The sequence below is a fragment of the Sebastes fasciatus genome, chromosome 21 (genome assembly GCF_043250625.1).
Source record: "Sebastes fasciatus isolate fSebFas1 chromosome 21, fSebFas1.pri, whole genome shotgun sequence".
Lineage (NCBI taxonomy): Eukaryota > Metazoa > Chordata > Actinopteri > Perciformes > Sebastidae > Sebastes > Sebastes fasciatus.
The window spans coordinates 7,502,048-7,516,314 of NC_133815.1; the positions used below are offsets into that span (position 1 = coordinate 7,502,048).

The 14,267-nt window shown below is 39.1% G+C and overlaps 1 protein-coding gene across 4 annotated transcripts in view; it reads left to right on the forward strand.

Annotated features, from left to right (window-relative positions):
• The first annotated feature begins 3,096 nt into the window (after positions 1 to 3,096).
• The window catches only part of asap1b (ArfGAP with SH3 domain, ankyrin repeat and PH domain 1b), a 64,664-nt gene continuing 53,493 nt past the window's right edge, over positions 3,097 to 14,267 (forward strand). For all 4 annotated transcript variants that reach the window (XM_074622480.1, XM_074622483.1, XM_074622481.1 and 1 more), the window contains exon 1: positions 3,097 to 3,783. In XM_074622480.1, the coding sequence (XP_074478581.1) occupies positions 3,658 to 3,783 (126 nt within the window). In that variant the 5' untranslated portion in view covers positions 3,097 to 3,657. The remainder of the gene's footprint in view (positions 3,784 to 14,267) is intronic.

Sequence of the window (14,267 nt, forward strand, 5' to 3'; positions counted from 1 at the left end):
CCCAAGTGACAGTTAGCTGAACTAAATTGAAATAAACTCATCTGACAGTAGGGGACACTAGAGCAACCTCACTAAAAAACAATTCTTTTATCAGCCCATGTTAGCCTATAGGAAAATGAATGTAATGACCACCAGTAACAGCTCATGGGAATTAATTTGGTTATCTGTTACTTACTTTTTCGACTAACAAAAATCCTAGATATCATATTAGAACGTAACACTGAGAAATAGTGTGGTGAAATTATTTGTCATGGCGGTGATTCTCAAAGTTTTGTGTCATTATGTTATAAACTAGAAAGCCCTAATGGAGTATTTTCAACCCTTAACGTTGGAAATTAAGCTTTACATTGATTATCTTGTCTTGTTTCTACAACATTTTTACCAGTTTTAGATTATGGAGATGTTTTGTACATGCACGCCTCTGCTCAGTGCCTTCATATGCTTGATGTAGCTTACCATGCATCCTTAAGGTTCATCACAAATTGTAAAGCTCTGACTCACCACTGTGAGTTGTACTCTCGGGTGGGATGGCCTGCAATGGCAACCCGTAGGCTCTCCCATTGGTACATCCTTATATATAAGGTGATTCTGGGTCTGCTCCCGACAATACTTTTTTTATTATGCAAAAAAATTATGGACATTATTCACTGCATTCACAGGACCTCTTTGTGCTCTCTGTCCCATAAGCTCTGACAAAAAATGGGGAAAGGGCTTTTGCATATTCTGCACCCTCAGCCTGGAATTTGCTCCAAAATGACCTAAAAATCAAGGAGCTGGTATCATTAAACGTTTTTAAATCTAAAATGAAGGCTTTAGAAGCAGACTCTATGGCATGCCAATGTTTTTAGCCCCGTTGTTGTACAGCTGACTCCCGTAAAAGTTCCTTTTTGTCCCCCATTTATCTTTTGATAGTTCTCTTTTAATGCAAATTTAATGCTTTTAGTGTTTGTGAATTGTATTTTATCTCTATTTGTGTCTGCAACTTGGTGTTCTTGCTGCTGACCGTCTCGGCCAGGTCTCCCTTGGAAAAGAGGTTCTTAATCTCAATGGGACTAGCCTGGTTAAATAAAGGTTAAATAAAAAATATATATATTGTTGCTTTTAAAGGTCAAACTGACAATATTTAGGTTATCTGCTATAATTACAATAACACTCGGGACTGTTAATATCTATCTAATTGTGGCTTCAAGTCAAACAAACGACACATTAATGTCTTTTTTCCCCTGTAAATGGTTGTTTTCTGTGGCAGGCCTACAGTCCAGCAGGGCTCTCTCCAGCAGTCACAGATTCCACACCGCGCATGCGCAGAACGGCTCCTCGGCCGCGTCAACCAGGCGGTGGGTGGAGGAGAAACGCGTCAAGCTGACGTCACTAGGAGCAAAATACCGGAAAACGGATACATTTTGTTTTCAAAATAAAAGAATAAAATTATATCGTAACGACTTGAGTCATGTGCATTATGATACAAATTTGATTATATATCACGAGAAGCTCTATTTAAATGCTTGTAGCGTCCGAAAATGTTCTAGAAAGGGGTAGGGCAATATAAGTTTTACTTCTACCTACTCCTTTTCGGACACTATTACTTTTCTTTTGTTTGTTATTATTTTGTATCTGTTTTTATTTATTTTTATGTTCGAAATAAAGTCTTTCATGCATTCATTCAACTTCAAATAAATTCAATTAATTGTAGTATATTAGCTACAATTAATTTACAATACATGTATAATATAAAAAATGGCTGCTACTCTTACAAGTACCTTTCAGCTTCTAGCTTACATATGCAGCATAGAAATACAATATTTAGGGCTGTCAATCCATTCAAATATTCAATCGCAATTAATCGCATGATTATCATGATTATCATGATTAATCACAAATGAATCACACATTTTTTATCTGTTCAAAATGTACCTTAAAGGGAGATTTGTCAAGTATTTAATACTCTTATCAACATGGGAGTGGACAAATATGCTTGCTTTATGCAAACTTACATATATATCTATTATTGGAAATCAATTACTAACACAAAACAATGACAAATATTGTCCAGAAGCCCTCACGGGTACTGCATTTAGCATAAAACATATGCTCAAATCATAACATGACAAACTGCAGCCCAACAGGCAACAACAGCTGTCAGTGTGTCAGTGTGCTGACTTGACTTGACTATGACTTGCCCCAAACTGCATGTGATTATCATAAAGTGGGCATGTCTGTAAAGGGGAGACTCGTGGGTACCCATAGAACCCATTTTTATTCACATATATTGAGGTCAGAGGTCAAAGGACCCCTTTGAAAATGGCCATGACAGTTTTTCCTCGTCCAAATTTAGTGTAATTTTGGAGCGTTATTTAGCCTCCCTCTCGACAAGCTAGTATGACATGGTTGGTACCAATGGATTCCTTAGGTTCTCTAGTTTCATATGATGCCACTAGCTTTAAAACTACAATCGTAATATTGCAAGTTGCTAAAATGCATTAAAGAAATTAATGTTGTTAAAACTAATTTGCGTTAATGCTGTATTATCGTTAACTTTGACAGCCTTCAAAATATTATATATTATTATTTCTATGGCTGAACGTTCCCTTTAAGGTGAGGAAAACATGCACATTCTCAAAATTGTTTGTGTTTCTGGGAGTAGATCCCCTCCAATATGTACTTTTTCAAAGAAATTACTTGCCTTGTTGACCGAAACATTGACTAATAAAGCAGAGAAAAGTGTGTGCGGGAGCAAGTAATTTTTTTGAAAATGAACATTCCCTTTAACACATTTAAACACACAATTTAACCACAGCATATTGGTTAAAAAACAACAAAATGTGACAAAAATTGGCAACTATTTAAAAAAAAAAGTGTTAATATAATAAAACTTGTGCAACATACGCAGACTTATATGTTCATTGGTCTGTTATATGTGACAATGGCATTCAAATAACATATTTTTTTAAATGAATATGTCTATACTTGAAAACATGAATAATTCATTCATTTTTGGGATTAACAAAGAAAAAAAAAAAAATCACCCCCAGTCAGTTTTATTCTGAAAAACTCTCACCGGACATTACGTCTTCACCTTCCAGTTGCCTTGACACTCTCTATCTCTCTGAGAGCAGCTCCAGCGCGGCCGAGCAGCAGCAGAGAGAGAGTAGAGGAGCAGTTTAACGTGTCTGCGGCGGCTTTTAGCGTTAAAAAACACCAACTACGGCTGAAGAAGAGAGGACCAAACCCCGCTGCAGTCAACAGACCACCTCGGGCAGACTATGGACTATGATAAATACTAACCACAGGCTGGTAACGGTGCGCTGTTTTGACGACAAGCGGTTTATTGAACATCTGTAGAGAGCAATAATGAGGGCATCCGCTATTCTCCACCTCGGCTTCTCCTCCGAGGTTTAGATAGTTAGACTCTATTTAGACATCTTCTGAAGGAAAAAACACACCGAGAAGACAGACATTTAGCTATTTCCCTCCTCCCATGTCCCCTGAGACGCAGTGAAGTCATTTGAGAAGAAGACACGTCTTAATCATCACAGTTTTTGCGAGGAAAAACCAGACTCCCATCGCTTTTTCGTCTATTTTTAACTCTTACATGGTTTTGCGCTTCTGAGCATTCATCGCACAAACCCTCCCGAGGGCTTTTTCCCACCTTTAAGGATGCCGGATCAAATATCGGTGTCCGAGTTTCTCTCGGAGACGACAGAGGATTACAATTCCCCGACGACATCCAGCTTCACCACCCGACTGCAGAGCTGCAGGAACACAGTGAATGTGCTGGAGGAGGTAAGGCCACAGTGTCAGCCTGGCTCTCTGCAGGATGGATGATGATGATGATGATGCATGGATGGATGACTGACTGGAGATGCATGATTAAATAACACAACCAAAGATTATAATATTCAAAATAACAGGTTATTATGGTGGAATGCAGTTTATATGCAACCAAACTACATGCAATAAAACATAAATTTAACTGGAGATATTTGACATCATTTCAAAATCATATTAGAGGCCAAAATGCATTATTATGTTGCATAATAATTATAACTGCACCTGTTGAGCAGCAGTTGCTGTGAAAGTGCATTTTTTTGATGCAAAAATGAGATTATAATATTAAAAATAAATATTTAAAACAGTTTTTTTTAATAGTGGAATGCAGTTTATTTGCAACCAAACTACATGCAATAAACCATCAATTTGCAACCAAACTACCAAACAAGCAATAACCAAACTACATGCAATAAACCATGAATTCAACTGGAGATATTTGAGGGGCCAAAATGCATTATTATGTTGCACATCCGCCCACTAGAGAAGAAAATAACTGCACCTGTTGAGCTGCAGGAACACAGTGAATGTGCTGGAGGAGGTAAGGCCACAGTGTCATGATGGATGACTGGAGATGCCTGATTAAAAAACACAACCAAAGATTAGAATATTAAAAAATAAACAGGTTTTTATGGTTTAATGCAGTTTATTTGCAACCAAACTACATGCAATAAACCATCAATTTAACTGGAGATATTTGACAGCATTTAAAAAATCCCTTTAGAGGCCAAAATGCATTAATATGTTGCACAACCGCCCACCAGAAAAGAAAAATAACTGCACCTGTTGAGCTGCAGTTGCTGTGAAAGTGCATTTTTTTGATGCAAAAATGTAAATTTGCCTCCTACACATATAGAAGAGATGGCTGGTGCAGAGCTGGAGTGTGTGTAGGTGAACTCTCATCTTGTGAATCTGCTGCTCTTTTCTTGCCAGATATGTAGTGTAATAATAGAGGGGGTGGATGGCTTTTGGTGGTGTAGGGAATAGGAGGCTGTGCACTCAGGCCTGCAGCTCTCTGTGTTCACTATTACATAACTCACAGCTTCAGAGCATGCTGCCAGGCTGTAGCAGTGTGTGTGTGACAGAGAGAGAGAGAAAGACCATCTCTAGTCCCTGGCAGTCAAATCTGGATTCAACCGTTTCAGGATTATAGAGATTCCCCACTCTCAGATAGACCAGATTGCATTCAAAAAACGACTTATTCTCTGAAATCTTGCGCAGAAGCACACCCAAAGTCACACTCTATGATGCTGTGTCACCTTTGATTATGTAGGGGGGGGTGTAATCAGGCCAGGCAGGTGGGTTGCTATGTGTGTATGTGTTTCCCATCTAACAACCCCCCACCATCACCCTACATTGGCATCCTTCCTGCTATGATTAAATGGAGCATCAAACCAGGGGAGTGCACACCTTCGCTATTGTCTGTTAATGCCAAAATGTGACCTCATTTCCCACTTTAAAACACATTTAGCTGCGGACATGAATGACTTCAGACTCACAGTGTAATCTGTCATGTAAAGTGGAAACATTCAAAGTGACTAGATGGGTTTATTTGTAATTAAATAGCTGTACAGATGACATTTAAACATTAAGATGAGCAGTGCAGTAACCAGTAGGGCTGGGATGATACACCTATCTCCTGATTCGATACTATCACGGTACTTGGGTGCCGATTAGATATGTATTATAAGTATTGCGTTTCGATATTTATTGCGATTTTTGTTAACTTTTTAACTCTAGACCATGGGAAAAAGTTGAATCATACACTTCTAGGGACTTTTACTTCGGAAAATATCTAAATTAATACAGTAAAAATGTTTGATTTTCAGAATGTATGTAGTCAGAGATGTCCTGAAGTCAAGTATATCAGTAATTGTCAAGCATTATATATATAAAAAAAAAAAAATCAAAGAATAAAGATATTTCCCTCACAAATTAGTGGTATTTTCTATTTAATTTTTAAGGGACATGTAATGTTTTATATTTCTGGTGAATATAATCCAATCAATGTTATTTACATGTATGTATTTTGTATATACAGGTCCCTTTATTTTGAAAAACGAGCATAGTCACACGTGTATACTTCCACTAACTTCTACAAGTCCGTTGCTAGCTCTCCCGTCAGCTCCGTTCTCTTTATACATCCATGGTCAGCTCCATCGGGGCCGTTTGAATGCATTTAACATAAATGTCAGTATATGGGTGCTCTACAGTTGAAGCGTCGGCCGATTTGACCACGGAGATGCGGGATGGCTGGCCTGACCGCACATTACCGCAATACGATAACGTTTCCTGTCCATGACAGAGTTAGCATGCAGCTTTAGCCGTGATGTCTAGCTCTGCTTCTCGTGGTGATGTGTGAAACCCAAAGTGTTTCCATACTTTACTGTATGTGTAGTGTTTACCACTTTGGATTTAAAATGTGAGGGTACAGGTCGTATCTTCGCCGACCCTCCGCCGTTTTCTGCTCTGTCGTATCTGCCGGTTTCTGCTCGCTACGGCCGGCTACTGTTTGTTTTGTGACGGATACGGCGCGGATATGACGTAATGTTACTCTGACGTCACGTTACTCCAACTACAACAATAAAAGCGGTAACTTCCTTCTACCTCCGCATAGACTCAAATGAAGCAAATAGATCAATTCTGGCATTAAAAAAACATTTTCCAAATCGTAAAAAATAAACTACTATACATGGGTGAATCGATTTTTTCCCCCCACCCCTAGTAACCAGATATGTTTAAAGGAAAAAAAACACAGGCCTTTCTGCAACATCCTAACGGCTACTACAGCAAACGCTCTCTGCTATCCATCACTTCTATCTTCACTACAAGCTTATTATATATCGTGATAATAAAATCGACCAAAACAGAACCAGGGCCGTGTTTATTCTCCAGCCGGAGCACACTGTGTGTCTGCTGACTGTAACAAGGAAAAGGCTCGCATCATGAATCACCTCTCTGGCTCTGTGCCTCCGAACCCAGAGACTGCAGCAGCACAAACGAAAAACATCTGTTCGAGAGGGCCGCCATGTGCGCTGGGCTTCAGTAGCCGCTCTGGAATTTTTTGCAGAGATCACATGACAAGGAAGACCATTATGCTGGTACCGAAAGAGCGAGCAACATGCTCTTCGGTGTTTAAACAAAGGCAAGATGTCCCTGAAGCAGATTGGGGCGAGGATAGTCACTCTAAATGGGATACACCCATCAGATGGAGGCGGTTGCAACACATATAAGCAGCAGACAGCCAGCCTAAAGCCACGAACACTGTTAGATTAGTGTCTGTTTAATAAAATTAGCTACCCTGTTTGATCCCTGCGTAGACTTGCATCAGAGCTGCCGCAATGAAGTAAAACTGCCTTCGGCTTCACTTTGCCTTGAAGAAGAGTTTGTTTAAACCGTCCCGGGTTTCTTTCTGCTGAGCTCCGAGTTCCTGCAATCAAACTTAAAGCATTCGTCCCGTTTTTATCTCATTCCTGGGTATGTTGACGAGGTAAATTATGCAACGGTACGGCTTGAATATTTAATGCTGTAACTTGAGGGGGTGAATTGACCCTCAGGAGGGGTAGTCATTCTCTGAGTCACCTGGAGGTGCAAAGAAAGAGGAAAAAAAGTTGTCGCAGCATCGTATCGTCCTAACTCATCAATTATTGATCACTGCATAATGACACCAAAGTATTCACGACTCACCATCCTCCTCCCCTGTAACTTTTCTCTCCCTGTGGCGGCACACAAAGGTGTTTACTGTTTGCAGAGATATGGAAAACAATGAGTCTTAAAAATAACCTTTCTGGCTCGCTGTGACTGCTTGAGACACAGGAGATGAGGGCATTGTGTGTGTGTGTGTGTGTGTGTGTGTGTGTGTGTGTGTGTGTGTGTGTGTGTGAGACCGGAAGCTGTGCTGGTATGTGGTGTGGGTTTTATTTTGGTGTCATCTTTTGGTGCTAAGGAGTCATTGGTGTGGTGTTTTTTCCACTGCATTTCCCAGAAAAGCAGTGTCGGTTAAGTTGGAGGGACTGTAGTTGGTATTAATCATCTTTTGTTCATCCACATTCCAGAGAATATAGCTGCATATAACAACAAGTATTTTCATTGTTGACTGTTGTCAAAAATAACCGTAAATGTCCTTACACATTCCAGAAACTCAACGTCTTGGAATCGGTTACTTGATGTATTCAATTATCGATGATATGAATCAGAGAAAAGCAATAAAGTCTTTGGATTTTAGACACGGGAACCGGAAAATATTTGGTGTTTTTGATCTGCTAGTGGTGGAGCACAAGGATGACACTGTCTTTGGTTGGTTTTTGTTTGTTAATTCCTGCTCCTAGCACTTGATATCTCATAACCTAGTTGGCAGATTGCCATGGAATTTGCCTAGCACATTTTGGCTATCAAGGGGAAAACCCTTTTCGTTTTTTATGACCCGCTGATCTTTTCTCGAGTGTCACCCTCAGGACGAACTTAACATTTTAGCACCACAATACTGATAAAACCTCAAAAAACAGGAAGCTTTCTGTGTTTTATCATGTAGTTTGTGACATCCAAGACTTTCGTGGTGATTTGTGTCTTCTGCTTTTATTGTCTCTGGTTACCTGGCAGCTTTTAACAGTTAACCCAAAGTTGTCACTGAATAACGTTCTGTAAACAAGCCATGAATCATTTCTGCAGCAGTGGAGATCACTGATATGGTACCTACCGCTCTTTTTTAACTCTAGAAATACAACAATATAATATACAATTAATATTGCCTTAGAACTTACTATATTACATAAGGTTATTTAGTTGCCATTGCCAAAGTGTAGTTTTTGCTATTTGCGGTCGTGGAATTTTTCTTCGAGAATGTCCCTTCGGTTAATACAGCAACACAGTAAATTATAGCTGCTGCGATTAGTTGTATATTTGTTAGTTATATGGAAAATTAATAGGCAACTATCTGGGCAATCAATTCATTATTTAAGTTATTATTTCAGCGAAACTATCAACCATTTTCAGGTTGCAGATTTGCTGCTTTTTTCTGTCTTATATCATGATTGTAAACTGAATATTTTTGAGTTTTGGACTGTTGGTCGGACAAAAACAAGTAGGGCTACAATTATTTTCATTGTCAATCAATCTGTCGGTTATTTTCTTGATTAATCGATTAGTTGTTTGGTCTATAAAAAATCAGAAAATGGTGAAAAATGTCGATCAGTTTTTCCCAAAGCCCAAGATGACGTCCTCAAACGTCTTGTTTTGTCCACAACTCAAAGATATTCAGTTTACTGTCATAAAGGAGTAAAGAAACCAGAAAATATTAAAATTTAAGAAGCTGGAATCAGAGAATTTTCTTTAAAAATCAATCAAACCGATTAATCGATAATCAAAATAGTTGCGAGTAATTTAATAGTGACAACTAATCTAAAATCAAGACATTGAAAGTCTCTTCTCAGACTCTTTTTTTCAGTATTTTCTGACACCGATAGACTTAATGATGATCAAGATAATAATCAGTACATTAATGTATAATAAAAATAAGTTATAATAGCAGCTTTACAATAAGTGCTTCATAAAGTCTTTAAAAACTCAAAATAATCTTGAGATAGGCACGTCTGAACGCTTTAATCTGAATTTCTCCTGCTCTGTACAGACAAAAATGTACAATATGTCAGCGCCCGCCGATATATCTAGTATTGACATACAAAAATATCAGTGCATATGTAATTTGTTCCACACTGCAACCTATAATAATAACATGTAAAACTCATCTTTTTCCTCCCAAAGACCAAAGAAGAGCAAACACAACAGCAGAGCAGCAGAGAACAGCAAACATTTGCTTGTATGAAAATGTCACATGTTATTACTCTCCCTGTTCCCCTGATATTTAGTTAATATTAGCAGGCAGCAAGCACTTGTTATTCCCCCGCGGGGCATGCATTGTGTCCCTCTCTACCACACAGATGGTACTTTGCGTCACTGGTTTGCTCTCCTAAACCACACAGAGCCGTAGCAGCGATACAAGGGAAACCCTCACTGCATTGGCATTCCTTTGAGCATGCCTCTCGCACCACATCACATGGGCTGGACCAGAAAAATGTTGACTTTTCACAGTCGTTCTATTCAAGCGTGGCTGGGCTTGACCTAATAGGCAGAGGCCTTTTATATTTTTTACTTTTATATAACAGCCTTTTCAGTCGCAGCTCGAGACACTTCAGAGAGTTTGATGCTATTTAAAAAAAATAGCTGAATGGGGAGATTTATTCCAAACCACTGCGTAAGTCATCGCCTGAAGTCGTCAGAGAGTAATTCAAAGATTGCAAAAGATGTAGTTTATAAAAATGTCCCATAACTGTTGCCGGGAAAGGACTCAACATTCCTACCATTCTTTTTAAAAGCTTAAAAGTTTATTCATGTCAATTTATATGAGTTAATGTCACTCCAGTCAGATGTTGGACACCTCGTTTTGGAAGAAGCTCGTCTTAAAGGCGCCCGGTGGAGATTGTGACCACTAGTGAAGCTGCAGAGAGAGATGTCGATGGGATACACATGCAGAAATGCATATGTGGCGGTAAAAGCCAGCAAGGCACCAAGAAAAAGGAGTAAAATACCAGCTGAAGCTGAAGCTGATGTGAGCAATGCCGGTTTTAAAACAAAAAAGCAGTACTTACATATGATTTATGAGGTATAGGCGGTGGTGGTTTTCATAGGCGGAGTATTCACTCTGGGGTGGTAAAATATCATCATCATGTTCAGCTTTCTCTGCGTGATGCAGCACGTTGGCCGAATCCTCTCTATTTTGTAGGGCTGCCCCCTCTTAGTCGATTAGTCATTTTTTATGCTTTTTTTCATGCTGAAAGACTTAATTCCAAGAATCTTATGGGCCCATCTCTGGTAAACACAAGATTTAAAGTGGTGCTTTTGTGTGATTCTTTGTGGAGAAACTCCATCTGTTGATTAAATCAGCTGACCTACTATTTTCAGTCAATCACTCTTTCATTCACACACTCAACAGAGACCGAGCACCGAGCTTGCAAATACACTGGGGCTGCAATTAAACTGTGTTTTTTCTCGCAGTCCAGTAATTTTAGAGCTGCAACGAACGATTAATCAATTAGTTGTCAACTATTAAAGTAATCACCAACTATTTTGATAATCGGTTTGAGTGATTCTTTAATAAAACAGTCAAAATTCTCTGATTCCAGCTTCTTAAATGTGAATATCTTCTGGTTTCTTTACTCCTCTTTGACAGTAAACTGAATATCTTTGAGTTGTGGACAAAATAAGACATTTGAGGACGTCATCTTTGGCTTTTTGGAAACACTAATCGACATTTTTCACCATTTTCTGACATATTATAGACCAAACAACTAAGAAAATAATGTCTAATCGTTTCAGCTCTTAAATGCATCAGTAGGAATCATTTCTTTTTTATAATATACAGCCCCCGATAGATTAAATAATGTCTGATATTCTCATAATTAAAGTTATCAAACAGTGGAAGTTAAAGGATGTTGCCAACAGCCAATTACAAGTATATTATCTAAAATAAACCCAGAAACAAGCCAAAACTTATTAATAAAACATGATAAAGAAATGAGTGACCCAGAAGTGTGTTGGAAACACATTCAACATGTTTGTAAGGCCTGAAGGATACACACAGTGGTTGAAACGCTGTAAGTAAACAACAAGACGTTTGTTTATAATAAATCATCCATAGAGTACTTTTAAAGTAATCTACTGTAAGTGTGTGTTTATGATTCACAAAAGCGTTGTTTCCTCTCGGGTTCAATATATTAATACTAATAGTAACAGATAAAGTATTTGTTAAGCATTTGTTAAGCACCTGAGGTCATTTTGTAGACGACACGTTGTCATGTGATGGTTTGAGTCTCGTCACATGTATCATCTAACCGCCAACAGAAAGTCAGTTTTAACTATCTACACAGATAGCAGATAATGTTTGCTTTTTTCCCCTCACATATTTGTTCATTAACCCTTAGAGGATGAGTCGGCTGCTTCTTTGAGCGTTCTTGATGTGGAAACTACCTGGAAGTCTTATTAAAGCAGTGGATTTCTGTTGAAAGGACATTTCATTTTCCGCTTGTGTGTTTCGCCTTTTGGGGAATGTCTTCTGTCATACACTGAATTAAAAAGGAATACATTTGTGTGTAACATAAATTTGGCTCCATATTTTGGACGGCTTTTAAACCAGAAATGAGGCAAAAGCGATGAATAATTCAAAAGCACGAGGCAGGTTTTTATCATACTTGGCTTTACATAACAAAACTTGAGTGCCGGCTATTTGAGGCTCCATTTGGAAACATTTGCGACGGAGGAGCACAGCTGTGTCAAATTCAATTATTTATGAAGTTATGGCTTTTTATTCATCATTTGTCCCCCGTGTCACCAAACCCAGTGAATCATATGGTGTGAGAGAATGGGAGCATTTTTCGTCCCATGGCACCGTTACTCACATGACATCTTGTTCCAGTTAAACTGCACCGTAAAAAAAGGAAAAGAGCAGTTAAAGTGGTCATTTCCAAGATACATTATCCGTGATGACTAAATGGTGTTTCCGAGATAACAGAGACACCACTCCTATGATGTTTAATTTTCTTGGACGCAGTAAAGTAGTAAAACTGACATATATTTTTGAGTGGAAATGTTTCAGACTGTTCCTTTAAGTTCGGACTCAAGCTCATAGTTTTTTATTTAAAACGCTTGCTGTAGCCCGTAGGGCTGAAAAACTCACAACTTGAGTAATTTCTCAACTTAAATTCTTCGCCTCGAAGCGTTCATCTCATCAATGGAGCTTTTATACGGGGGTCAAGTGACGCTTATTAACCATGCACGTTGAAAATTGAGGAAAAAGAAATGGCAAAAGAGTGAAAAGAAGATAAAGGAAGTTAAAGATGCAGTGTATAGAATTTGATGGCATCTAGTGGTGTGGTTGCAGATTGCAACCGATAGTTATGAATATTTTCTTCCATTTCTGCTAATGGATCCCCCCAAAATTTTACACACTGTTCCTTTAAGTTAAAATGGCAGAATTTATCAAAGTTTTGGGAGAATTTCTATTTGAAAACTGCTGCGTTTTGGTTGCTTCTTCGTGCTAACAAAGGGCTGCTAATGCCATAGTGCAGGCTACAGGGCTTTATTTAGCCTGTTAGCTTAGCCACTGTACCACGTGGCCCAAGACATCATTCACGCCATGCCAACTAGAAAATCTCACGTCATTAAAGCATTATTTCAAAATGGTTACCCATTGCTAACCTTGTTGTCACATCACATGAATGTAAATTAAGCCTAAATTAGCTGTCTTTATTGTGTTACATATTGTTAGTGGTTTGCTATCAAGTGGAACCAGATGCAAACAAACATACATTGGTGCTGGATTTTAATTTAGATGTAACTTGCTGCCATTTTGCAAAGAGTTTGACATTTTTCTGTTTACTTTCACCATGAAGGAGATACAGTATTGTAGCTCATAGAAATCCCCAATATTTCCAACTGGGAATTCCAACTAGAAGGCTGACGTGAACAGGTTTAACCACTCAGCTGCTCATAATAACAGTCTGTACAATATGACATGGATGAGGTAGAAGTGAGCGCTACAGTGCCGTACTGGTTTGTTTAATAAAAGAGCATCTAAGGGGGAATGCTCCTTTAAATACCAAACAAACCTCCGAGCCATTTTCTAATTTGTTCTGTCTCCCACAGCAGGAGGTGAGACTCTGTTGTGTTGCTTGTTTGTCGGCTTGTTTGCCGTCTGTGGCTGAAATCTGATAATCGGTCTGTGGGCCACAGCTGTTGGCCTACCTTCCTGCCACAGCTGCACTGCGTATATCATCAAGGGCTATTAGCCGGCAGCGGATTAGCCCCCGACCAGACTCTGCTCCGGCACTCTGATCCCCCTGCTCTACCCCAGATTTAGGCGAGGAAGAGTGGGTCAGTGTTCACATCTGTCTGCAGCCTTCCCCACAGTACAGAGAGACGGTGTTAAAGTCTTCCTCCTCCATCGACAAGACAGCCATTTTAATCTCCGATGGAGAAATTCAGTGTGCCATCAATGCAGCTACCAAGTGTGATGTATTTGCATGACCATAGAAATGATGTGTCTACTTTCCTTGTACAAAACAGCAACACTGAAACGCTGCAGGTAGATATTGATCCTTGTAGGTAACACTTTTATTAGCCATGCTGGCAGTGTGGCTATAGGGATGTCAATGTTGGTCAGTTGGTCGGCCCACCACTTTGATTCAGACTGAAATATCTCAACAACTGTTTGATGGATCGCCATGAAATTTCACATTTATGATTCCCAGACATAGTCTGTATTTAAGAAGTGGATGTAGTCACCATGATGTCACCCATTGGTTTGTAGACTTCCATTTTGAAGCCTTGAGTTCGGCATTTTGGCCTTCACCATCTTGTTTTTTGGCCGTTGCCATCTTGGTATTTTG